The 27461-nt window shown below is 36.5% G+C and overlaps 1 protein-coding gene across 1 annotated transcript in view; it reads left to right on the top strand.

Moving 5' to 3' along the window:
* The first annotated feature begins 6160 nt into the window (after nt 1-6160).
* LOC136820636 (laminin subunit alpha-like) overlaps nt 6161-27461 on the top strand; it is a 28850-nt gene continuing 7549 nt past the window's right edge. The window contains exons 1-33 of the mRNA XM_067076832.1: nt 6161-6665; nt 7952-8188; nt 10119-10184; nt 10896-11000; nt 11143-11350; nt 11559-11768; nt 12031-12165; nt 12480-12620; nt 12908-13048; nt 13241-13378; nt 13811-14181; nt 14446-14545; nt 14820-14975; nt 15663-15762; nt 16483-16639; nt 17046-17169; nt 17508-17692; nt 18240-18494; nt 18931-19088; nt 19562-19688; nt 20482-20713; nt 20979-21226; nt 21413-21758; nt 21901-22375; nt 22763-22910; nt 23262-23366; nt 23626-23709; nt 23951-24299; nt 24563-24826; nt 25099-25325; nt 25626-25806; nt 26134-26395; nt 26684-27336. Coding sequence (XP_066932933.1) covers nt 6267-6665; nt 7952-8188; nt 10119-10184; nt 10896-11000; nt 11143-11350; nt 11559-11768; nt 12031-12165; nt 12480-12620; nt 12908-13048; nt 13241-13378; nt 13811-14181; nt 14446-14545; nt 14820-14975; nt 15663-15762; nt 16483-16639; nt 17046-17169; nt 17508-17692; nt 18240-18494; nt 18931-19088; nt 19562-19688; nt 20482-20713; nt 20979-21226; nt 21413-21758; nt 21901-22375; nt 22763-22910; nt 23262-23366; nt 23626-23709; nt 23951-24299; nt 24563-24826; nt 25099-25325; nt 25626-25806; nt 26134-26395; nt 26684-27336 — 7087 coding nt within the window. The 5' untranslated portion in view covers nt 6161-6266. The remainder of the gene's footprint in view (nt 6666-7951; nt 8189-10118; nt 10185-10895; nt 11001-11142; nt 11351-11558; nt 11769-12030; nt 12166-12479; nt 12621-12907; nt 13049-13240; nt 13379-13810; nt 14182-14445; nt 14546-14819; nt 14976-15662; nt 15763-16482; nt 16640-17045; nt 17170-17507; nt 17693-18239; nt 18495-18930; nt 19089-19561; nt 19689-20481; nt 20714-20978; nt 21227-21412; nt 21759-21900; nt 22376-22762; nt 22911-23261; nt 23367-23625; nt 23710-23950; nt 24300-24562; nt 24827-25098; nt 25326-25625; nt 25807-26133; nt 26396-26683; nt 27337-27461) is intronic.

Here is a 27461-nt window from a genome sequence, read left to right as displayed (position 1 = left end):
GCTGAAGCTTGTGTTTTTGTTTTGATATTTCAATTTTCCGGGAATTCCCTTGAAAAATGTATTTGACAGAACGTTTTTCTCGTTGGTTTCTCTTGGTCGTTATTCATTCTGCAAAATATTAGTATGAATTTGGCCTCCCCTTTTTCTAAAAAGACAGTAGGAATTTCCCATTTATACTTGGACTTCGAGTGGGAATTTCCCAGTGATGTCTTGTTGAAATTTCCCTTTCTCATAGTCATAATCAAAACAGGTCAGTTGGCTAGCGCGTTGGGTGTGGGAGCAGCTGTTGACGGGATTTTCCGGCAATCTATACCTTTTCTAGATAAAGAAATATATAATAACATCAACGTTGATTAGACCATTTAAAAAAACACAATTTCATCCTCTCCCGAACATATTAAAAAGATTTGTATTTCTTTGTCATTTATTTGTGACCCACGAACAACGCACGAAATTTTTTTTTGAACCCACGAACTACCCACGAGAGCACGAAGGCACGGAACGACCTATTTAACCACTCTCGTGTAAATTCTACGATGAAAAACATAATTAGCAGTAGGAATGAATCTCAAAGTCTAGTCTCAATATATCAATACAATTGAATAAACTTTTCTTTTTGACAATATTCCACTCCTGTTTTTCTTTACAACAAGCGCAAAGCCGCTATCCAATTCGAATTTTATCAAAGATTTTACTTTCACAATGTATTTGAAGGTAACAAATGTGATTTATTTTTAAACCAGAGCTTGATTACAACTTCGTGTACTGGATAGGATATAATAAAGTCATCTTCGACGGCCGAGATGACATTTTGAATATATTTTCAAAAGTTTTGTCTTCAATGAAGCTAATAAAACAGTGAAAAGCCGTCTTTTACGACGACCTCCTTTTCCGATAGAAAAGTGGCAATTGAATCTTAGTGCGGGAAGAGGAATATTTTTATTATTATACAGATTTACAAGCTACACGGTGGGCCTCTAACCGATCTTCTTTCACATTCCTCTTGTAACAAATTTTTGTTGGTGGTTTTTCCATGTATCAGGCACGACGCAACGGGTACGGCAGGTACGGCGACTGCCGTACCAGATTTTCACAAAAATACCCGAAGTTTTCCTCTTCGTCGGTAAAATCGCTATAAAATCGCTTAAATTTCCTCATTCGCCGTACCAGATATAAAAAGCTTCCGTCGTGCCTGTGTATCATTCAGTTTCTCTTTAAAAGACATAATCGATTGTGCAGATACAACTTCTCTTGGTATTTTATTCCACGTTGGCACACATCTATAGTAAAACGACTTAGTTTGGGGTCCATTGAAGCCGTCATTAGCAAAGTTTGGTAAAAGCTTTTTGGAATGTCTTCGTTTAGGACGTGCACGGCTGATTAGTTTTGAAGGTATAGTATCTTTGTCGTAAAAGGAAAAATGTTTATAGACCTGCACCATATCAAAAAACTCTCTCCGAAATTCGAGGGTTGGTAATCCAAGCCTTTTTAGCCTTTCACTGTCGATATATTTGGATAAGTTTTGGAGCTCGTCTTTGGACTCCCTCGAGTATGTTCACATGTTTGCGTAGTTTGGGTGACCAGATTGACTGCGCGTACTCAATGTGCGGCCTCACAAAGGCGGAGTATAGTGTGGTTATGGTCTTTGGAGTAAGATTATCAAACCCCCTTCTGATAATACCAAGTGTCGAATTCGCTTTGTTTACCTGTTTGGCTATATAGAGAGAATATGGATGTTCGTGCTTTATATTTGCTAGTTTGCCAAGTGTTAAAACATGACATTTATCGGGATGGAACTTTAAAAGCCAATCTTTAGACCATTCATTTAATGTATCTACATTCTTCTGAATGACAAGAGAATCATTGATGGAATTTACCTCTTTGAATATTTTCGTGTCATCTGCAAAAAGTAATAAATGACAAAAAAGTAATAGGTCGGAAACAACTTTGTCAGGAAGATCGTTTATATACAACACAAAAAGTAGAGGTCCTAATACACTTCCTTTGTGGTATACCGCTGATTACATCGTCTAGCTTTGAGTGAGATTGGTTCACTTTCACTAGTTGCTTTCCTCCCTTGAGAAAAAATGTTATCCAATTTTTGGTTGTTCCAATGATTCCATATCCTTCTAACATTTTGCAAAGTCGGCGATGGGGCGCAGTATCAAACGCTTTCGCGAAATCGAAATATATGCAGTCGACGACTTTACCTTCCGACATACTTTCACAGCATTTGTCTATGTATATCAGTAGTTGAGTGACAGTAGAACGTCTGCTGATGAAGCCGTATTGCTTTTTGGATAGCAACTTCAGGTTTGTAAGGTATCTTGTGATTTGCTCTCTTAAGGTTGACTCCATTAATTTACAAACTACTGATGTTAGGGGGGGGGCGTACCAGTTTGTCGGTGTGTCGGTATTGACCTTTTTTTGCGTCGGTATTTCGGTGATTAACAAAAAATATGTCGGTATTTCGGTGTTTGAGATGCTTTTCGGTGACGGAAAATGTTAAATTTTCAATCGGTGATACGGTAATTTTTCTCGAAACGTCAAAGAAACGGTGCTAAAATCAAGGGTTATTTCTCAGAAATCCCTCCTATGTGATATGTCATATTAGAATTTTGAAAAAAACATGATAATAAGCAAAATCTTGGAAATACTATTCATCTTTTGTCGACAGTTTGAAAAAAATGTCGGTGTCGGTATTTCGTAAAAAATGTGTCGGTATTGCGGTAATTTTGTGAAAAACTGTCGGTATTTCGGTGTCCAGGACCCTCGTACGCCCCCACATGTTAGACTCACTGGTCTATAGTTGACTGCTAGATTATGAGCACCTTTGTTTTTGTAAATAAGAGTAACGTGTGTAAGTTTCCGATCCTCAGGTAATTCTCCTTCAGTCAAGGTCTTGTTCATTATACGGGAAAGAGGTTCTGCGATCTCGTCTACAAGCTCTTTTAGCATTTTCGGATGGATTTCATCGGGACCGAATGTTTTATTGGTATCAAGCTCTTTAGTTTTCTTAGATATCATTTCTTTGGTTATGACGATATCGTCAATAATTTCCTCGGCCCTGCTTGAAAAATCAGGGATTTCACCTTCTGGTTCATTATCCGCATTATCGCATCCAGAAATTGTTCTTCCTTACTCTCCTCGTTATAGGGTGTAGTCAAATTCTCCCAATTGATTGTCGGATAGTTAAAATCACCAATGAGGATTTTATGAGAGTACTTCTTGTCCAGTGAGATGGACTTGACAAGAGAATTCAGCTTGGCATTGTACTTATACTATGATATCGTAATGGAATGACATCAAAAGAACATCGTGTCTAACCACGAATCTTATGAAATAGGCCAATGCCGTCGTTCGAAGAAGGGCGTTTTTCGAACTTGGGGTACGGCCTACTTGAACTCCAGGAGTCAATTACTTACTTACTTCTTACTTCTTCTTTAGCTCGTGTTCACAGGTGCCAACAATGAGTGGTTAGGGCGAAGGCCAACCATATCCTTCTTTTTCTTTTTCTTCAAGACCTCCTTGTAGAACTCGTCTGCTGACCGACAATCAAGCACGTGATCTTCGAGTGTTTTGATTGGTCGGCTTCTCTTCTTGTTAGCGTTGTTGTTGAAAAGCAATCTTTTGACGATGCTGGTGTTCTTTTGTCTTGCAATATGGCCAAGATAGTTTTGTTGCTGTCGTTTGACGTATTGAAGGATGTCTTCAGTCTTACAGACGCGTAAAACATCTTCACTTGACATGACGAAGTGGAAAGTTTGCTCATTGTTTTCATCAATTCTTCTTTCAAAGCCGCCTCTCACCATCCTACGAAGCATATTAATGTAGGTGGATCGAATTCGTTGTTGTTGTTGTTGAGTGATATTCCACGTTTGATAGGAATATGTCAGCCCTTGTATGATACCTGACAAAGTATATGCTTTATTTTGATAAACTGCCCTAACTGAGTAGCATGGGAAGATAAAAAATGCATGTAGTCACACCCTTCTCACAGACCCACTGGGCACCCTTCTCAATTGAAAAGCTGGCCAAAATTTAGTCGCCAGTGGAAAATTATACTCCAACTTTTGTTCCAACTGAAAAAAAATCAAATAAACCAATCCTCATTGCATGATATTATGCTATTTCCCCATCACCACTGGATTTTCTGACTTGAAAACAATGGAATCTCCACCCATAAAGAGTATGGATATATCAATCCCCATAGACTATGCTATAGTCTAAGACGAATCACTATCTAAGAAAAATACCCAAAGCCAAAGAAAATTCGCAAACGGGGTTATTTAGCCGAAAAGAGTACAGTCGGTAGAAATGCCATTCGTTACTTCGAAACTCTCCCACCGATTGTTTTTCCGTATACCGCCATACTGCCATGTTTCCCGCCTTTACTATCATTGTAACGGCTTCTCACACAGTGCACATCCTAGAAATCGTTCTTTTTTAACATATATACTGGCTAAGCTATTTCATTCCCAAGAAAACATTATTTGCGCAGTCCTGGAATTTTTCCGTTGCTTTTTCCGGGCATACCGGCTAAAATAACTGTTTTGTTGCACAAAAATGCTTGGCCAACATACAACAGCCTTGGGACTGACCTACCCAGAGTGAGTAATGGTCTTGTTCCATTGTAAAGCTGCAATAGAAAGGTTTTTCAACAAAAAAGGCTTTCAAAATGCGCTCACTGAGATCTATGGGATATATAAGGTTAAAACAAGGATTAAAGGTTTTAATGAGGATATCGCCCGATGAAGTATAAGCCCAAAGGGCTAGAAGTCAATCTCTTTGGTAGGATTTAAAGCCAACAAATCCTACCAAAGTTGCGCGGTCTTGAGCGGCTCGCCTGGTTTTTACACAAATGACAGATTGAAACTAAAATTTACCGCTAAATTTCGAAAAAAATATCAATCGTAAACAAAGGAATTGCTAGATTCAATCTGTCGTCAAAAATAAGGCGCATTTTTTAAGGCTTCACTTTTTCTTGCGTAAGAAAGGTTAGAGATTGAACTCTAGCCCTTCGGGCTTTAAACTCAATGATATCGCCCCCCCCCCGCCCCCTGATATTTCCAATATCACGCCATCGAGGAGTTTGATTTGAAATTCTTTAGTTCTATCTACCCTTCTATCTACTCTGACTTGGGAGTTAGTTAGTTATTGTGTGGAAATAAAAGATTATCAGTGAACAGATGGAATCAATGGTGGTTTCTTGAAGTTGATCAATTTCACCCAAGACTCTCGATGTTCAATAGGAATGTATGCAATTCAAGTCCACTTGCACGCGCTGCGATCGCACTTTTTCGAGCAAATCTTCCCACGCTATTGGTCAAAAGAAAAATAATGGCGGTAGCTTCTAGGCTACATTCCAAGCCTTATTGGAGCAAATTTGAGCTTTTAAATCCTGAGATCCTAAGGTCCTAAGTGTTAAGTCTCATGTTAAAACTTGGAGTTAAAACTATACTTCCCAACTGTAGTTTAACATGCTTAAAAATCATTTGTGGTGTTTAAAATTTCGCAGGAAAAATTCCCTTTGTCTCAAATATTTTGTCCATGATTGTAGAAAGCACGAAACTTTTCGTGTTTCTTTCAGCCGGACCAAAAACACTTTATAATTTAAACTCATTTCATCGTGAAGTTCTACTCCTTTACCACGTTATGAAACGTCACACCAAAATATGACGTCACCACGTTAACATACGGAAACCAGATTTATCACTGTTCCCCAAAACAAAAGAATCGTTCGCGCGCGCAAGGAAAAAATCAAAAGCCGACGAAAAGAATGGAAAAGTTTTGTATAATGTTGTAAACCGTTTTTCTCAGGTCAATGAAATTTTCACAAATTTGTCATTAAATTTCGAGTCAGATAAATTGACACTGTTTTTTTACTTCCTCAACCAATGTTGACTTAGTATTATTTTTGGGGGTTTCTCAACTTTTTTCACTCTCTCTCTCTCTCTCTCTCCCTCGATAGAAAGAACAATATGGCTAGGAGGATAAGTCATCGAGAAACCTCAAATGTATGGTTCGACTGGAATTCACATCTGGTTGTTTGTGAAGAAAACTCTCAGCCTTCGCAGTTGAGAATATCCCAAAGAACAACATTATACAGTAAAGGACCATTTGAAGGACTTATGTTTTTAACAAACATTCATCCAACGAAAAATAAGTACGTTACAAAATATTCAACGTTTTTTTGATGGTTTGATGAACAAGGTTTTAGTTTCAAGAGAATTACAAAGCTCCTTTCAATAGACAGCAGAGCAGTAATGCTACTGTATTTGGAAGGGCTTTTGCTCTTTTTGGCAGTCATTTCAGCGCAAGAGGTTTTAACGCCGGCGTATTTTGATATCGCAAAAGGGAAACGAATTACAGCCACGGCAACTTGTGGTGAAGGTTATGTCCCTCCAAACGGAGCAAATGGAGAATTATACTGCACTCTGGCTGATATGCCAAGTCAGTTTGGAGGTAGCTCGAGTACCAGTAATGGTGGATTTAGCTGTGGTTATTGTGTTCCTGGTGACTATGGTGATGGTAAAGATGGTAGCCAAGTTCGTGATCATAACATTCGAAATGCAAATGATGGCTCGAACCGTTGGTGGCAATCTCCTCCTTTATCAAGAGGTCTTCAATATCGACAAATTAACGTCACTCTTGATCTTGGACAGGTATGCATTGTTTTGCTTTTCTTTTGACTACCGATATCTGGCGCAGCCAATGGTGAATAAAACACAGGATATATTTTTCATTTTGAACTCATTTATGCAGTATTTGAAACAAACTTGAAGGTTTTACAAACGGTTTAACTCTCAAATTAGCGAAAGTCAACTGTAGTACTTAGATTGGCTGAGAAAACTCTTTTAATCATTTATCATTTAAGCGTGTCAACTCAATAGAAATTACCGACGAATCGTTCAAATGTGAACGCAAACTTGTTTGACGGCAAAAAAGATTAATAAAGTCAACGAAAAGAAAGACGACCTAAAAGCCCACGAAATTCTTATCGGAACATTTACAAATACGCGGCGGGAGAGCAGATAGTCTATACTTATCTATGTAGGATTCAACTAGATTTCTTCTCATAAACCTACCAGATTTTTTCTATGGGATAATTTGCGACTTATTTGACAAAGCATTTAAAGTAAACCAAGGAATAATAGGGGATATGAATAAATAGCTCGATAATCGGGTTTGAAAACAACCCTTTATCAAAACATTTTTTCTACAAATACTTCAAAACAGAGTACGTTTTTATATAAAAAACTACAACAAACTTTGTTATGACATTTTGATATTGAAATGGATTAATCTTTTTCGCTGATCTGCCAAAACCATGAAAATTATTCATACATTTATTTTTGCATTTTCTGAAATTTGAAATCCACTTCCTTAACTAAAACAAATGATTAATCTGGATCGCAGGACCTCTAAATATATTCTAATTCTATAGAAATAGAGACTTCCTTTAAGAAACTTTTTTCTATAGAGGATGAGAGCCTGAAGCCTAAAAAATGATTTGGGTGATTGGGGTGACCTTTTTTCAGGTTTGAGGGTTTGATGAACTTTCTTTGAGCATTATTAAAAGCTTAATTTTCTAACCGTTTTTCGTTATACTATAGCATAGGCTTTAGTCTGATTTGCAAACATCTATACAATAAACAGGAAATAGTTTTATCAGAATAACTCGACCCCACACCGCGTCATGCAGCATCAAAAACACCACCACGTGTTTCGGTACTTTTCCCGCGTTAACTATAAATTTGGATAATCGAGAGTAATGGCTTTCACCGATATTTAATCCGATATCCGGCTTTATTAAACAAACCGGGGTAATATTTCCCGCCCGCGCCAAAGTTTGGACTTTCACTTTCAGAAAAAATATTATTTTTTTTTTGGTCTGTGCCCTTGTCAGCCTTGTGCCCTTTCGTGACAACGTTTTCTTTTCTTTTTCAAGGCTTACCACATTGCATATGTTATAATTAAATCTGCAAACTCACCAAGACCAGGAGTTTGGGCTTTGGAAAGATCCAATGATAATGGACAAACTTACAAACCATGGCATTATTTTGCATCAAGCCCATCAGAATGTCGTTCTTATTTTGGAGTTGATCCTTATTTGGGAATTCAAGATGATGATACTGTTTTGTGCTCCACTGAATATTCACAAATTCCACCATTCACAAATGGAGAGGTAAGATAGCAAGACTACTATACTTTGTACTTTTCTCTTTCCTCAATAGTTTCAAATGCTTTACAATGCAAACCGTAAGTTGGTCTAATATCGACATCCCTCGTCTAATTCCGACACCCTTTTTTAGAGACAGGAATAATATGAAAGCTTGAATCACTGATTGAAAAAGAATAATTCCTCTCTGACCATTCAGTTAGGGAAACCATCCAGGATCCTGCCATTCTATAAGCCAGCAAAAACTAAATGCCACTTGTAAACTTAAGTTTCTTACTATTTTCCATCAATAACAACCAAAAACATTGCTACTTCCCAAAGCTGGAGACCAAAACAAATTATCTTCCAAGATTATGGCGGCCTTTTGGATCTATTGTTATGGCCATCTAAAATGCTGGAAAGAGTTGCGGAAAGACAGGGGCACCCGCTAGCTTCGAGGGTGGTAACGCCAAAACGCCCAATATGATCTTCCAACAAAAAGCGAGTTAGTTACCGCGCGAGTTACGTCATACACTCCACCGCACAACGAACGGTGTTTTAGTGAACATCAATAATTATAAGAATATCTTATGTGCTTAAATTCAGTAAACTTTGAGTGCTTCATTGAATATTAAGAAGATAGGAAGATAAAAAATGCGCTGGATAATTTCCATTGTGTAACAGTTTGGTCAATCATTGCTGAAAGTTTAAAAAAATTTTCCGATGCAAAAAAAAACTTCAGCCAATTAAAAGCACAGTGTGCTTATATTTACTATGTTTGCTACATCGTCTAGGCTAAAAAAAGTGCGAAAAGACACGAACGTCATTTTCTAATGAGTGTTGTTATGATTTTTTAGATCGCGGTCGCGTACAGGAACTCGCCAAATGTTCCTAACTGCCATTTAAGCAAAGAAAAACAGTTTTAACCTTTCTATCAATTTCAGCTGATAAGAAGGGTGTTGAAATTAGAGGAGGGATGTCGACATTAGACATTAGACCAAGTTACGGAATGTACCAAAGTGTATTCAATTATAAATTTATTTAAAAAGTTTAGAAGTTGTTAAAGTACATTACTTCAAGTTTCATGCCTTACGGTAATCACCATCAGATATACAAATAAAACAAGTTGTTAAAAACTGTGAGTATGTTCAGGTGTACAGATTCAGGAGTGTAGAAATTAATTGAAAGTAATCCCTGTAGAGAATTTGAGAGCAGTAAAAATATTTGAAAAAAAAATCATAAATCTGGTGGGACCTATTTAATTTTTGCTGGTTTTCCCAAACACCTATCCAGGTCCAATATTAAATGTGTTTCTCAGTCAAATTTGCTTTATCTTTAAACGGGAACGTTTTGAAGGTGTTTTCGACGAGACCGATGTATTTTGCTTATTCATCTCTCAGTGATCTTTTATTTTTAACATGCTTTGACAATTTGTCTATTTGATGTGGGGCGTACAGGGTTTTGAGATTTCCGAAATGCCAAATAATTTTGCCAAAATTTCTGAAATTCCGTAAAAAAATACTTGCAATATCGATTCATATTTGATTTTTCATGTAGGAATTCTGAAAAAGGGGGATAAAAACTTTATAATATCGACATTTCGAAGCAAAAATTCATGGATTTCCAATACCTGAAACAATTTTAGAATTCCGAAATACCGAAGGAATTTCGCCCAATTTCCGAAATTTCGAAGAAAAAAGGGTTGATTTCCGCAATTCCGAAATATTGTAGCCCCCCTATTTTGATGGGATTAATTTGACAAGAATAAATTTAGAGAATTGAGAATTTGTTTAAACGGTGTTAAATGTTAAATCATTCAATGCTTGATTTGATATGGTTGACATTGTATGGTTTCAACCAGAAAACCTCCTTCCATACTTTTTTTCTCTCTCACTCTCTGTAAGAAAAATAACTCTAGCTATAGGTAATAAAGTATGATATTTTTTTCTGATTTCAGATTCACATATCTTTGATCAATGGAAGACCTGGCGCCAGAAACTTTTCTTACAGTCCAAAACTGCAGGTATTTGTTAATGATCTATACAGCTTCTCTTTATATAGCTTAAAACCCTGTTTTCTGTATATATCTGACTTTTTTCTGCTATACTGTTGGCAAGAGATTACAGATCACACTTTTACACTCTTTCTCCTAATGTTATGAAGCATAGCAATTATAAACTTTTTGTTAAAAAAGATGTTTATCATTTTATCTCTAAAACACTTTTTGTCTTTTGATGTGCCATAGAGAATTTCTAAAAATCAATACACATTAGATAATTGCAATCTTGAAATTTGTAAAACCAATCAAAATAAAAGCACTGAAAGCTGTACTAGGTCTCCTCTTGTGACCAAAATTGTTGTTTAAAAATCAGAGGAGCTTTGATCAAGCAAACAGTTTTTTGTTACCAGGTTTCTGGACTATGATTTACCGGGTGCACCAAGAAAGTTAAATAATTATTGTTGATTCTTTTATTATTCCATAGAGAATAGCTTAACTGACAAAATGACAAAAGCTTTTGATTGGCTGAACTGATTTTCACGTTTATATGTCAAAATCTAAGTTAAGTTTTCCTCTATAGAATAAAAAAAGATCAACGAAAGATATATAACTGTAAGCTGATAATATCTTGACAATCTTATGTACTTTTTTTGACGCACCCGGTACACAAAAGTATGGAACCTTTCAGTTTCAGGCACCATAATTTACTTCTTACAAATTTGTTTTTCAATCCAGGAATGGACCACAGCAACAAATATTCGTTTACGACTTCTTGATATCAAAACATTGCTAACAGATCTTTTACCATTTGGCTTGCAAGATTCTACTGTAACCAGAAGGGTAATATTTAGTAAAATTGTTTTTAAATATGAATAATATTGGAAATTTGTTTTGATTGCGCATCTTATAAGCTTTGTTTTTAATTGAAAACAACCTATTACATTGGAAAACTTATCACTATATTTATATATCATTTCTACAGTACTATTATTCCATCAAAGACATTTCTATTGGAGGTCGTTGTATGTGTAATGGCTTTGCAGACGAATGCCCTCCTTCAGGTTTTGCTGATCAATACAAATGTACTTGTCAGTACAATACAGTCGGTCCTCGCTGCACGGAATGCAAGAGAGGATTTGCACAACGCAAATGGAGGCCTAGAACTGCTTTCGATAAATTCGAATGTGAAAGTAAGTTATTTTAAAATAATTTTTGCTGGCTTGACAATTATTTTAACGTATATTTTAAAACAAGTAATTGTACTAGTTTAAAACCACCGATATTTCTAAAGCAAAAAGGTGCATATTACAAAGACTAATTGATTGCATTTTTGAAGAAATATATTTTAACTTTATTCTAGAAATTCTAGCGTTATCTTTTTTGATTCTCATCTTCTAGAATGCAGCTGTCATGGACATTCAAATGATTGTGAATATAATGAAGAGATTGAAAGAAAAAGGCTTAGTTTTGATATCTATGGCAAACATTCCGGTGGTGGTGTATGCAAGAACTGTCAACATAACACTCTTGGCATAAATTGTGAAAAATGTGCACCTTTTTATTACAAAGATGCAAATAAAGAAATCTCTGATCCCAAAGCTTGTCAGGGTAAGTAACATTTGAGCTCACTTCGTTCTTAAAAATCTCCAAGTAGATTTATCCTAGCCAGTATATACTCTAAAGGCCATGACTCTGTAAGAGAAGGTTTTTGAGCCAGCTTTCTGAGCAAAGGATGTTTTGACAAGAAGAAAACTGTTTAAAAAAAGATTACTGCATCGAATTTGGGTCATTGATCAGATAAATTGGTTCATAGTGTTATTTCCAAGCCAATGCAGTTGAAAAAAGGCAAAGTTCTCTTTCTTACCTTTAGCCTGCCATTGTGACACACAATTCTCAACTGGCATGTGCGCTGATGGAACAGGCCAATGCGAATGTAAAGGAAATTTTGATGGAAAGAAATGTGATGTCTGTAGAAAAGGATTCTATGATTTTCCAGTTTGTAAAGGTTTTACATTTTTTCTCATCTCCAGCTCAATGTTGAAAATCATTAGATAAATATCGATCCCACGAACGGTTTTTCAAATAAATCTAAGTAACAGAAGCATTAAAGTGTTTTTGTAAAAGAAGAATGCTTGAGCAAGTTCAACTAAGTAAGTTTTAATGCTTTCATCAAATGTGCCAATAGGAATGTCTAGGGTTTCTAGGGTTCCTTCATTTCCAGTCTAGAATTTATTGGCAACCTCAAATATCATAAAGTGATATACTTTGATATGTGAATATGAAAATTTATTTATCATTCTAATTTTATCCTTCACACAGAATGCGAGTGTAACATTGAAGGTTCAGTAGATGGACAGTGTGTATACAACCAAGGATATGGCTGTCGTTGTAAGCCAGGATACAGTGGAGAATATTGTCACTCCTGTGATTTTGGTTATTTTGGATTCCCAAAGTGTCAAGGTTTACTAATCTACTATCGTTTTTATGATATTTTACATTCTTTGGATTTTGTAAAGAAGATGAAGGTTTTTAGTTTTTTATCAATAAAGAAAATTGTAATTAGTTTGTTAGGCAAAAAAAGGTTTTTACCAGTTGTGGATGGACAATCATGGAAAACAGTAGCAATGTTGCAATACACCTCTGTCTAAAACACAGTATGCAAAAGATTAAAATAAAATAATCCTAATTATTAGACTTTTTGACTCCAAATTAACTCATTCAGTTTCAATTTTTTTCTATCTTCACAGCCTGTGAATGTCAAACAAGCATAGGGGCACGTGATGTTAATTGTGACATTTTCAGTGGAAGATGTCGTTGTAAGGTTGGTTTCAGTGGACGCCAGTGTGACCAGTGTGGAAATGGTTATTATCGATTGCCTGATTGTATCGGTGAGGACATTCAATTTGTTATACCCAATGCCTTTCCTAAAATTCTATACGTGCAAAAACATTGACTGGAAAAATTATGGTAATGAAAAGTTCAAGATATCCTGTTTTCTTTACCAATTTTGTGATCTTGCTGTTTGACCAAAGATTTATCCTTGAGTTGTCTATAAAACGGTTTCATTACTTTTGTTTCAGATTGTGGATGTGATCCAAAGAGAACCACAAGTGAAGTATGTGACAAAGTGAACGGGAAATGCAGTTGTAAAGAAAATTATTCTGGTGAAAAATGTGAACAGTGTGCTTCTGGATATTTTAGTCATCCTGACTGCTTGGGTATGTTTATTTATTGTGATTTAAAAAGTATTTGTACGTGAAAAGTTGAAGACCTTTGAAAAGACAAAGTCTGTACTCATGACGAACTTTAAGTTTAACCTGTTATAATCTTTTATGGGATTGGTATAGTAGATTTATAACTAGGTATTACTTTTTCATCAACTTTATAGTTGGTTTAGTTGATATCGATATCTCCCATCTAATTCCGTCAACCGAGAATAATAAGAACGTTGGGATCACTAAATGAAAACATATTTCTCTGCTTTAGTGCTAATAGAGGAAAATTCAAACAGCGATTTTGACTTTCCTATTGTTCCTAGCTATTATAAGAAGGGTGACGGAATAAGGCGAGGGATGTCGAACTTACGGTACAAACCTTCTTCTTTACGAAAAATTCCTTATTTTTATCAAAACTTTTTTGTTGTGTTTTAGCATGTAGTTGTTCAGTGGCTGGCTCTTATTCATCTCAATGTGACTCAACCGATGGAAAGTGTACATGTAGACCTAACTATGTTGGTAAACAATGCAACCAATGTGCACCAGGTTACTATGGATACCCAAACTGTCAACCATGTGATTGCAACAGGGAAGGGTCCATCAATGCTGGCACTTGTGATCAGAATACTGGACAATGTGAATGTAAGGAATTGTATTCTGGTCAAAGATGCGACCGCTGTTTGTCTGGTTTCTACGGTTTTCCAAACTGTAAACAGTGCAAGTGTAATCCTGCGGGAACGAAACCTGACGGCGAGGAGGGAGATGGAAATGCGGTGGTAAATGTGGACTGCCGAACAAGTACTGCTGTAAGTTGATTGGTTGTTCCATTTAACGTTTTTTCAGAGCATTTTAACGTAGCTTCTTTCACTAATATTTCAACATTTTTCTCAAGACTAGTTTCCTCAATCTGTTGTTTTCTATACTTCAAATAACCATGGATGTATTCGTCCTGAAGATAGCATAAAGCAAACGTAGCAGGCAATTCAAATATGTTAAAACACTTTTTTTTTGCTTGAACTGAAGCTTACGTGACAATTTCTATCGTACTATGCTACAATTTCTTTCTATAGGGACAATGTGTTTGCAAGAGGAATGTTGAAGGAATCGAATGCAACGAATGTGAACAAGGATTTTTCAATCTCCAAGAAAACAATCCTAGTGGATGCAGTGGTGAGCTTTATCGATTTTCAATCTTTTTTAAAGAAATGCTGTGTTCAATACAAAGTTAATGGCAATGTCCTGTTATGATCAAGTAATTTTAGAGTAAAGTGAGACTAAATATTGCCTATTCATTGTATAGTTTTTTAATGTTCCCGTGTAGCTCTAATATATTTTGAAAGTTTACAATGGTTTCTTTTGTATTTTGATAAATCTTTTAATTAACTATTTCAAATATTTCTAACTTGTTTAATAAACTAAATGATCAAGTTTGATCCTCCTTCAGATTGTGACTGTTACCAGCCTGGTACAAACAATGGATTGATTTCGTGCACAGAAGAAGGACATTGTAATTGTAAAACATTCGTGGATGGAAATAAATGCAAATCTTGTGATGACGAATATTATCGATTGTCTCAAACTAACATGCTGGGGTGCACAGGTAGGAGGAATCTTTCTTTTATTATCGTTTAGCCACCTATCTATCTAGTTTGAGTTTTCTATGAAACTTTTATATGTGCTCAAAAACAATGTTAAGGTAGGCTTTTAGATTCTCCTTAGCCTAGTTAACTAAGACCGTATTCACAAGGATAAGATACACGGCTTAGGCAATATAGCGTTTTCGGTGCTTTAAAGAATTTTTATATTTACGAATTTTAAGTTTGCTTTAGAATACTGGATTAGTTAACTAGTCGCAACTTACCATCAGATTTATCCTAGTGACTGAATCAAACTAGGTTGGATTTTTAGGCTAGATTCTCCTTTGATGAAAGACCGTATCTTTTCCTTGAATGAAAGAAAATTAAGAACACTTTCGAAATCGCTACGGAAGAGCTTGTCAATATAAAAACATCAGCAAAAATTATAGATTTGTTTTTCAAACGAAACCTTTAACCTGTCTTTGTGTCAAATTGATCTATAAAATCATCTTTTTTTGTGTAACTACTGATGTTTTACTTAGCCAGTTTATATTTTGCTTTCAAGCTCTTGTAAAAAATGTAAGCTCTATCAAAGGAACCATGCACTTTCTCAAAAATGAACAATTTTTTAGCACTTTTGGTATGTCTTTTGTATTGTTTGATGAGAAGGATAGATAGTACGAAAAGTGTTTTTGTTACCATAACAACAGGTTGTGATTGCGACATCGGTGGAGCTTATTCGAATGTTTGTGATAAATCGAACGGACAATGTCAATGCAGACAAAACATCATCGGTAGACAATGTAACCGGTAAGAAGTTTGACATTTGTTGAGTATTAAGTTTCGGTGGAATTAAGTTAATGGTAGAGTACTTTCGGTGCAATTCTTTCTTGGTCCTTCGACCAAATCTTTCAATCTAGTTCTGAAAGCAAAGTTCACCTATCGCTAAAAATTGTACCGGGTGCACCAAAAAAAATTATACAGGTTTGTCGAGATATTGTGATTAACGATTTGTTGAAATTCGAATATAACCTTTTGATGCCCTTTCGATCTAGAATGATAGTAAGCTAATTTGTTTTTCAATCACTTCGCCATCTCAAATTAAAACCCGATCACAAATCCATTACCGCTATTTATAATTTAAAGTAAACCTCTTCAAAATCTGGTGTCAGCTCTCTAACCACGGACATCTTATTTAAAACACTGGACATAGCTACTCTGTTTTCACAAGCGGGAAACGAGGCCGCGAGAGAATGGTCATGATTGATCAAATCACCGGCACCGAACTGGTCTACTTTCAAAAAATCTCCGTGCGTATTATCAGCCTTTTAATGGTTATCAATCGCTATCAGTCGTTAGATAATATTCTCTGGCGTCCTTTTGTAATGTAAATAAAGCCTGAATACACGAGGTTGGATGGGACATTATTTTGCTTCAGACAGGGACAGAGTAGTTGCATCTAGTTTGTATAAGATATCTGCGTTTCTAACGTTTAAAGTTTGTATATAGGCTTCTCGATTTTATTCGTAGAGTCGAAAAAGAATTCTACTTCCCAACGCTTCACCAGATCAAAGTTGAGCTTGAAGATGGAAAAACTGAAGATGGAGACGCGATTCGTTTCGATTATCAGGATAAAAAATTTCCGGAATATTCTTGGAAAGGTTTCGTCTTCATCAACGAAGAACAGGTAACAAATTCTTTCAAATTTATTAATTTTATTCAATTGATTTTCTAATACTAAGAAAAATGAAAGGCTTAAAGCTATATAATTTCACAAATATTTGCCGTCCTGTTTGGGATGCTTTATGCAGATATAAGATAATACGTTGAAATCTTTTTAACCCAAACCTCTATAACTCGAATGTCTCCTTAACTCGAACAAGCTTCATGATCCCTTCAGTTAACAATGCCTTATGAACCATAACTTGACTCAAATTTGACAAATTTGTGTTTCCCGTGCGTGTACAAGTTTTTCTTATGCTCGTTAACTTAATTCATCACTATTTGCTCAAAAATAATTAAACTTCAGACCTAAATTTTAGCCTAGGTGAATGTGATTTCTTGTCAAATTCCAAGATTTCTTTTGATTCCAGCTATCAGTGGTGACGTCAGTAAAGATCAACGTGTCATCAAAATATCAAATCCTTTTCAAATACAATTTGAACCAACTTGCTGAAGTTGTCGCTTCTTTTGAAGGACGACATTCCAATCAGAAAGGTAGGGTGTGGAAAATATTTATCCGAGAGTTTAAGTTCATTTGATTTTTTTCTCTCGATTCCACTTGGTTATACCTAAGGGTGGCTATAAATATTAAGTTTGCTGAATCTTGGGATTGAGTCTACCCTTTGCCATCCTGAAATACCTTTTTTGTCTGTAAACTGACCGGCCATCTACGAAAATTTCAAAATTCATTGTCGTAGAGGACTACGCAATGTTATACCTGAGATACACTCTGGTACAAAGTATACCTATTTCTTCTTCAATTAGCAACACGTCTTTCAGAGCGCTTTAGATTTTTTTATGAATGTTAAATTACAAACCATCATTTTCTTTAGACGCAGTCAAAGGAAACATCACTTTCCGCACAACACAGAAGGGGCAAGGTGCACAACCTTCTTTCATTGGAGTGATAAAGCAGGACACTTCTTCGTCAGGAAACAAGAATGGAAGATATTTTGATCTCGGTGAAGGCGAATGGGAATTCACTTTGAAAACGAAAGGAGATTCAAGGCTTTTACTGGTAAATTTTATGTTTTAGCGACACTTTTAGAATGTGTATTTGTATATTTTTGTCTAGCCTTTATTACTCGCTGCCTTACTCAAGCCTTACTTATGTTCCATTGTATATTGAATCTTTCAAAATTGTTAATGTTTTATTATGGTGTTTGTTGGTTAATGATTTAGAGAGGTCGTCGCCCAGCTGTTCACGGACGTTGATTTATTTTCCAATATCTTGCAAAACTAGGCAAGGTTTATTGATTCGCGAAAGGGTTTATTACAGCACTTGCTACAGTGCAAATCGAACTTCTATTACTCGAACGACTCCCTAACTCGAATAAGTTTTCTCGTGTTTCCCGTGCATGTTCGAGTTATGGAGACTCCACTGTATACAAAAGATACGTCGAACTTCAGTTCAGGCACGCATTTTTATTAATACACCTAAAACGTTTGATGACAGTTCTTTTGGCATTGTGATTTGACAGGGATGTGCGTGCGTGGGAAGCTTCCCTGTATTAAATACAACGATCATCAAGACTAAAATAGTTTCTCATAATCGTCACCTTTAGGATTATGTTGTGTTTGTTCCCATCCAATATACAGAGGTCGATCAGCTACAACAACACGTTCAAATCCCTTGTACGGTGAATATGAATTCTAAAGACCAGATGTGTAATCTCTACAAATATATCGATCTTGATAAGGATGGATTCGTGAAATTTGAGGCTGAGAAAACAAGGAATGAACAACCTCCTTTGTTCAACGATACTTCCATTACATCGAAACTTGAATTCAATGCGATGGTGCTGATATCACCTCAATATGTAAGTATGATTCAATCTCTCTCTCTCTGATTCATCTATCAACCTTTAAAGCCTTGGGAGACTTGGTTCGAGTTTACAAGGAAGGAATGATGTCAAAATCTAAGAAGTTGTTGCATTATGATTCTCAGACTATGTTCGCACGTTACGGTTCTGTCTCCGTTTCGCTCAGAAACGAAATGAAGCCATTTTATTGGTTACATTCAAGTGTTACGTCACTACTATCCAATAGGAACGGAACCGTCACGTGCAAACATGGTCTCAAAGACAACGAATTTTGACGTCATTTCTTTGAAAATTCATTACCAATTCCCTCAGATGCCGACTGCGCAGTCAAGGGTTGATAGTTGAATTCGATCATCCAAATGTTAACATTTTGCCTTCAAATTAGAGTTAATTTCGCATTGTAAAGTTGTTCAATTCAATTCTATTTCCACAGAAGCAACACGACATTTTGGTGTCCGTACCGAGGTCTGGTAACTACTACATCATTGTTCAATACTATCACGCATCGAAAGACGAAGAACAATTTCTGAACGTTTACATCAGAAGTCGTGTTGGTATTCAAAGGGGAAAGATTTGGCTGTACGATTGCAAGTATGTTAATTCCTCTGATAATATTCTATAACTCTGTTAAACCAAGTTCATAGGACTTTAGGAACGATTCTCGGAAGCCTTCAAATATATACACCAAGTTAAGATTCGAAGAAAATCTAAAAATAATTTAGAGACCAAGACATACTAACTTAAAGTCTCGCCTCGAATTTCGAGCTTAATTAACCCTGGAAAAGGATGAAAGTTTCCCCGTTTTTAAGTTTCAGAACCCAGAACTAGTATTTATAATACTCATTAACTCAACGCAATTGAGGAACACAAACTTTTTAGAGTTATGGAAATCTCGAGCTATGGGGTAAGGTTCATGAGGCATTGTTTTGTTAACTGAAGAGACCATAACTTGTTCGAGTTTAGGAGACATTTGAGTGTTAGAGACTCTACTGTAATAATTTCTTTGACCATTTCGGGAGTCCCATTCATTTAAATGATAAATTTTGCATCTCATGTTACCATAGATACAATTTCGGTTGCCGGCAAGCGGTCACACAACATGACGATAAAGCGGTCTTGAAAATCTTCATGCGAGATACGAGATTACAAATGGTGACGTTATACTCAAGACATGACGCAACTGTCGCTATTGTAAGTGGAATTTCGAATCAAATTTTTGAAATTGTTACTTTTAACGGTAGAATTTCGGTTAAAGATGTTCCGGGATACACCAGTCAGGCAGCAAAATTAAAAAAAAATATACAGAGTGCGAACAATCCAAAACCAATTTTAATCGAAAATATACGGCCAAAATATCTAGAAATCATCAACCGGACCTATACAAATTATTTACCTGACTTTGTATCTGAAGCACTTTTTTATGTGGCCCCAACTGCCTGACTACACCTATCGACCTTCAAAATATCTAGAAATCATCAACTGGACCTATCCAAATTATTTACCTGACTTTGTATATCTGAAGCACTTTTTTATGTGGCCCCAACTGCCTGACTACACCTATCGACCTTCACGGGAGGAGGCTGAGTCCCAGTTTACCTTGAAGAATGACGTCAAAGTGTATGAAGTTATTGCATTGACATTCTCGTAAACAAAGAATTTTTACGTCATTGTTTTTGTAAACTCATTATGAAAGCCGACCGCACCATTCAGGGTTGATATGTATTGTCTCCACAGCGTTCTAATATGTTGCTGTCTGCTTTTCAACCTGACTCTCTATTTTAATGTTTTTAATGAATATTCGATATTCTTCTACTATTTAGAACAACCTTTGAGAGTTCAGGTCTCTTCTTTCACATTTTATAATAACTTGAACCGAACCTTCCCAGGATTCGATTATTTTAGTTCCTGAATCGACCTCTCTTTTACAAGAGTTTGCGAACAAATGCGTTCTTCAAACTCCTATTTTTGCGTCTTTTTTCCATAGGATTCGATTATCTTAGTTCCTGAATCCGAATGGAGTTTAGATTACGCCACCCCCAAATTATATTGCACCACCAAAGATGGGAAATGTGTTCAATTGAAATACAACATTCCCAAAGATGCCATCCTTATTGAACCGAAGGCTGAACAGGGTGAACCACGACCAAGTTATTTGATCAACCCGAATGTCAATGTCAAACATTTGAGTGGTGAAGAGAATGTTGTAGAAATCGATAGTAAGTGACCCCCTTGGGATCTTTCAGGTGTTCTACAACGAGAGTAATATCATTCAAAAACCCTTACCGATTTTTAACGCGCTGTCAAATCCAAGATCAACGATTAAATTATTGTGCTATCAACTTAGATAGACTTACTTAAACATTTATAGAACCTAACTTTGTCAGATAACTTTCTTTCCCTTTATTCAAAATTGTTTTCATAATAATTTTGTTAATGCGAAGTTTTGATATATAGCTTAAAATTCTTGTTCTCTTTTTCCAGACATTCCAGCAGGGCGTTACCACGCAGTGGTCCATTATTACCAACCCAACCATCCAAGTTTTGAATCCAGAACTGGAATGTATTCTGGAGGAGGCTCAGGACTTCCTGGAAGAGTCCTTCTGGAATCTTGTCCGAATTTGAACGGATGTCGAGCACCTGTGAAAAATTATGCAGACCAGCCTTACGTCTTTGAAGCTGGAAAAGCTAGATTCAGAATCGATATTCCTAAAGGAAAAGATGCTTGGCTTGTAAGTTTTTTGTATTATTTTTATATGCTTAAATCTGATTGGTCGCGAACACAATGGCCACTTGTTGGACTTCTTTGAGGTTGTACCACGGCTTCAAAGACTTATCACAAAGTGATCTTTTAGCAACCCAATTTATAAGCCAACTTTCATGTCAACATTAACCTAACCTTCATTTGAACTTTTCAGCAATACGTTTTATTCGTTCCTGTCTCTGACGAGACTTCGGCCGTCTCTGGTGACATCGCAAGCCTTCTCAAGCGTCAACCAATCAGCTTCAAGAATGAATTCCAACAACACTGCTCTGGACAATTCTACGACATCAGTACTGACTCATCAAATTTCTGCATCAATAGTGTGTTCTCTTTATCAACCAAATTCAATAACGGTGCATTAGCGTGTGATTGTGATGGACAAGGGTCTACCAGTAAATATTGTCAAGAATTTGGAGGACAATGTCCTTGTAAACCAAATGTGATTGGAAGACAATGTACTCGATGTAAAGTTGGTTACTATGGATTCCCTAATTGCAAACGTAAGTTAGTCAACAACTTCTTAAGAAATCTAGGTAGTTTAATACCTGAATCGGTATATTAAAACAATGTGGCATTTAAATTTTCAGCATGACATTATCAATTGGAAAATTTTCTTTCAGTAGATATTCATTTTCTTTCTAGCTTGCAACTGTTCAACTTGTAACGAGGATACGGGAGAATGTAGATGTCCGCCAGGCGTGATAGGTGAGAATTGCGATCGCTGTGAATCAGGTACTTTTGGATATGACCCTGTAATTGGTTGTCAGCCATGTAATTGTGATTCTACTGGAACAGGAGATTCTGAAGCTGTCTGTGACATCAAGACTGGTCAATGTCCATGTATAGGTTCCTTTGGTTCACGTAAATGCTCAAGCTGCGCAGCTGGCTACTATAATTATCCAACATGTACCAAATGTGATTGTTTTGCTGCCGGTGTAACTGGGTCCAAATGTGATCCCAAGACAGGAGATTGTATTTGTCAAGATAATGTTTTGGGTTCGACGTGTGACGAATGTCCGAAAGGCTTTTTCAAGACAGGCAGCGGACGTGATCAATTGTGTACCAAATGTTGGTGCAACGGAAGGTCAACCGAATGCAAAGAAGCTCTCCTCTACTCGTAAGATGTTACACAATTCCCATGAAATCCACTGGCCCTATATATTCCATTGCGTCTTGGAACGGCATTAATGATAAGAGTACGAAGAATGATTTCTTTCGAAAATTCTTTGTTTCGACCCCTTTCTTTCTTTCCAAACGCGATGTTGAGGGACATGCATAATGAAAACATTTTTTACATTTAACCATAATTGACTACAAAAAAAGTAAGTTTTCGCTAAACTCAAACCCAGATCTAGTTTTCTTGACACACAAAGGTTCGAAAGTATGTTTTTTTTCCACGGGAACTGAGAATTGTTACGAACTATAGAAAGATCCGAAAAAGCGGAAGGTCGAATTAGCGAGAGTCTATTGTGTTATAATTATCGACAACGATCTTTTTTTCCAGCTCAAAAATCAACATCACCGAAGGTGTGAATATCTCCGTAGCTGGTGTACCAATCCTTCAGCAAGACTCTTCTTTTAAAGTTGACCTCACAGCTAACGAATCTGAAACCGCGTACTGGGTTCTTCCGGATAACATGCTCGGTAATCAGGTAAGATATCTCAAGTTCTGTAATGTTGACGTTATTGCAAAAATGTGTTTATTTTAGATATTGTGTCTAATTAGTTAATATGCGACCACTCCTTTTATTCTTCACGTACGGCCAACTCAAAACACAAAAATATTCTAAAAATGGAGAAAATAAGAACATGCTAAGAACATTTTTATGCTTGAAACTCAAAAAGTTAAATCTAATTTGAAAGATTCTTTGTTCCTTGAATATCGAATAAGAGAGAGTCGACTATACGCCCAAAATGGGTAAGAAATCCTCATTAGTCTTGCTTACAGTAATAACGTATGGTTAAGTATCAATCTAAGACTTGACTTATCTATGTTTCACCAGGCTGGTTCGTATCCAGGGAAGATCTCGTATAGTATCAAATACTCTTTGAAGAATGCTTCAGAAGAGTTCTCACTTTTGGATGAAAGCCCTGATGTCATTGTGAAGGTTAGTTGAACTTCTTTCTCAAAATATTTTTTTTTAGTTTCCTATTGGTAGAAACTAATTATACCCCTTACCATCTTTATTGCCCGTCTAATCTGTCCTCCTCGTAGGAAATTTCAGGCTTTCACGTCTGTGAAAATTAGTAAAGGAAGTAGAAGCCATGTTTTTACCGTTTTCTATATTTTACCGACGTGTATGTATTTTGAATAATAATCTTGAAATTTGAATAACAATTTAATTGACAATTTTACGTTTTATTCAGGGAGATAAATACACTATCCAATCAAAAGAGATCGCAGAAAGACAAGCTAATGTTTCCGTCGACATTGAAATCCCTTTCGACCAGGTGAGAATACCTTTAGGGAAAACTTTATCGATCAAATTTCTTTCACCAGGCAAAATTTTCGTCGGGGAAAACTTGGTCACTTTCCTAAAAATTTTGTTCGGATCTTTTCCTCTGAAATTTCTTTTGAATTTTCCCCGACAAATTTCCCCCCTTTCCATTATTTAGACGAGAGAAGTGATTTTGTAAAAACCCCGTTTTCAACTTGTATTTTGTATTGAAACTTTTAATTTTTTTCGTCTAGAAATCCTGGTCACATGAAGATGGGTCTGAGGTCACACGTGAACAAATGCTGATCATTTTATCCAAACTGAAAAGCATTCAAATCCGAGCCACTCATGACGTCAACATTGCTACGTCATCACTTTACGATTTGAAAATGGATTCAGCCGTAGAAAGAGGGGAAGATTTGATCTTTGGTCTTGAAGAATGTATTTGTCCTTTGGAATATGCAGGAGCTTCTTGCGAAGAATGTCGAGATGGGTACACACGCCAAAGAGATGGATCTTGTAAGAAATGTGAATGCTCAGGAAAGAGTGCCAGCTGTGATCCAGAGAATGGAAGCTGCTTCAATTGCACTGGAAATACCATGGGTAGGTTTTTGGTGCTAAGACTAAGAGCATGTTTAACATAATTTTATAATAGTTGAAGCAGTGAAAATTATTAACATAATTTTAAAGCTTTTTGCAAACAATTTTACTTCAAACGACATTATCTATTTTATCATCACGACTTTAAATACGAGACTTTTGCGAACTTAGTTTACCTCAAATAGAGTGATATATAACGCAATACTTTCAAGAAGTAAAAGCCCATCAGAAAATGTTCTATTGTCGTATATTGTTCTTTTATACAGGTGAAAGATGTGAGAAATGCAAACCTGGGTATTACGGTGAATCTTGCAAACCTTGTCAATGTCCTTCTACCGATCGCCAGAATAATTTTGCTGACTCATGCAATATTCAACCGTTGACGTCCGAACTTGTGTGTCAATGCAGAGAAGGGTACGCTGGACTCAGGTGTGAGAAATGCGCAGATGGTTACTATGGCAACCCAACGGAAGAAGGGGGAAGTTGTAAACCATGTTCGTGCAGTGGAAATATTGACCTCAGTTTAACAGGTTGGACACTTGTTTTATATTTTCTTAAGAGAAAGTTAGTTACTTTTCATTTTTTTCCGGATAGTCCCGTGTAGTGGATATATTGATCTCGAGCTTGCAAGTTTGCTTTGCTTTGCTTTGCTTTGCTTTGGTTTAGTTTTAGTTTCTTCCATCAAAACTTTAGATGCATGTCTAAACTTTATTCTTATCTCTCTGTTCAAAGAAACAGAAAATTGCTTATTTATCCTCTGGTTTGAAACTCTAACAATAAACTTGTATTGTCACTTTATCAGGAAATTGCGATTCAGTGACGGGTGAATGTTTCAAATGTTTGAACAACACTGATGGAGATCAATGTCAACATTGTAAACCTGGTTACTATGGTGACGCAGTGAAGGAGAAAGATTGTCAAGATTGTAAATGTGATTCTTGTGGATCGAACATCACTCCTTGTGATCGAACCACTGGACAATGTCAATGTAAACCCAATGTTGAAGGCGCCAGATGTGATAGGTGTAAAGTAAGTGGGCTTGTCATTGGAATTATCAAGTGGACCTCTTCGTCCTAGAACCTGGAATGGTAGTCTTGATCAGTTAAAATATCATATAGTCATCAGCAGGAGGTACCCGTAGGATGGACCTGAACGATGAAATAGAAAAACTGTCAGTAGAGGAGTTTGATTGAAACTTCGAAATTTCAACCTTTCAAAATTTTGAAAATCAGATTAAAGTCATCGAATTCTTAAAGAATACACGTCTAAGAAACATAAAAGCAGATTGACATTTTGCTATGTTTTATTTTTATAATTTTTATATTATAGCCAAACACTTGGAGGTTCAACGCTTGTCAGGGATGCGAAGATTGCAATTGCGGACCTGCATCCGAAAGTGAACAATGTGATTTGGAGACTGGAAAATGCCAGTGTAAACCCACCGTTACTGGAAAACGTTGTGATTGGTGCGAACTTGGTTACTATGACTACTCGGCTGACGGTTGCAAAAGTAAGATGATGTATTTGTATGATGACCTGATTCCTTTTGAACTTTAAAAACCAAAGATTTCGCTAACCGTTCAATCAACCTCTTCAACTACTTCAATGAAACTCTACCTATTGATATTTAAAATTGAAGCATGTTCAAACTTTTACGTGTTCAATACTCTCTTTGATCTTCCATACTAGAGCGTTAAAAATTTTGACAACTGATTTTGATCCTAACACTCAGCTTTGGGCACCAATTCCTTAGATAAAAACTGAAAAATACTACTTTCCCAGTAAAACCTGACTTTCCCGATTTTCCGGTAAAACCCCGATTTTCTTGGTTTTGCAGAATGTGATTGTCCAAACGGGGGATATTGTGACACGATTACTGGAAACTGCAGCTGTGGCATTGCTGGTGAAGATTGTACTCTGTGTCCACCTGGCTACATTATTGAAGATGGGAAGTGCCGAGAATGTGGCTCCTGTGTCCAGAACTTGTTGGCGAGAGTTGATAACATGAACATCAACTTGACCATGATTAAAGAAAATATCATTCCACCTGAATTGTTGAAAAATGTTTCTTTAGGTGCTGTCAATAAGACCTTTGTCAGGTAATATACCGTTTCAAAGTCTCCTAATCTTCTAAATATCCAAATCGACATTGCTACAAATATCTTAGACATTTATTAAAGTTCACAACTTGTAATGAACGAACAGTACTATGTTCTCAGGCTACGTCATACCTCCTTCGATCAGAGCTAAAAAACTCCTGGAACAGTCGACAGCACGTAAACTTTTTATAAACTTCACTTTAAATGTTTGCTAAAATAAACTCCACTTAAATGTCCCCTGTAAGCTACGGCTACCTTAGCTTTTGTTTTCGTCATCTGATACTTTAGGTTGACATTGGAATCAAGTGTTTTCGAAAACGACTTACAAATGCTACGCAAAGCCATCGGCTTTGGAAATTACGGCAACTTTGACGGCGACCTTGAATTTTACACGTATGAAACGTTCCGTAATTGTGAATTCGGTTCCGATAAACCTATCATAACCGTAGCGCCACCAAGCACTCCCGCTCCGGTAATAACCGTACTTACGACCACCCTTCCACCACCGACACCGTCGCAAACTAACGCAACGACGAACGAAACGGAACCAATATCTAGACCAACGGAATCTCAAAGCACTACATCACCAGTACCATCTAACACCACCAACACAGTTCAACCACCAATTGTAATCACAGAGGAGTTACTCTCGACCAAGAAATTACCAGAAACAACAACACAGCCTCAATTAACCACGACCAAAATCGATAACAACACAACAATTACTAAATCAAATACTACTATGAATTCCAAACCTACAACAGTTCCATTAGCAACTACAACAGCTCCTATAGCAACCACAACAGCTCCCATAGTAACCACAACAACCAAAGCCATAGTGACCACTACTGAGGAATTCATAATCGGTCCTTTAGAAGAAACAACTGAAAGTGCAAATGATTTCGATATGGGGTCTTTGAAGAAAAGACGCCGTAGACAAGGTCAGAAGAAGATCTTATATTCTTTTTCATTTGTCTTTTAGCAAAAGCGTCGAACACCGATGTAATGCCAGCCATATTAGTTCACATTTAGGCTAGTTTGATTAAAGGAGTTGATGAATACTTTA

Source organism: Clytia hemisphaerica, unplaced genomic scaffold (assembly GCF_902728285.1).
Source record: "Clytia hemisphaerica strain Z4C2 unplaced genomic scaffold, Clytia hemisphaerica genome assembly, whole genome shotgun sequence".
Classification (NCBI taxonomy): domain Eukaryota; kingdom Metazoa; phylum Cnidaria; class Hydrozoa; order Leptothecata; family Clytiidae; genus Clytia; species Clytia hemisphaerica.
This window is presented reverse-complemented; position numbering and strand designations above follow the sequence as displayed.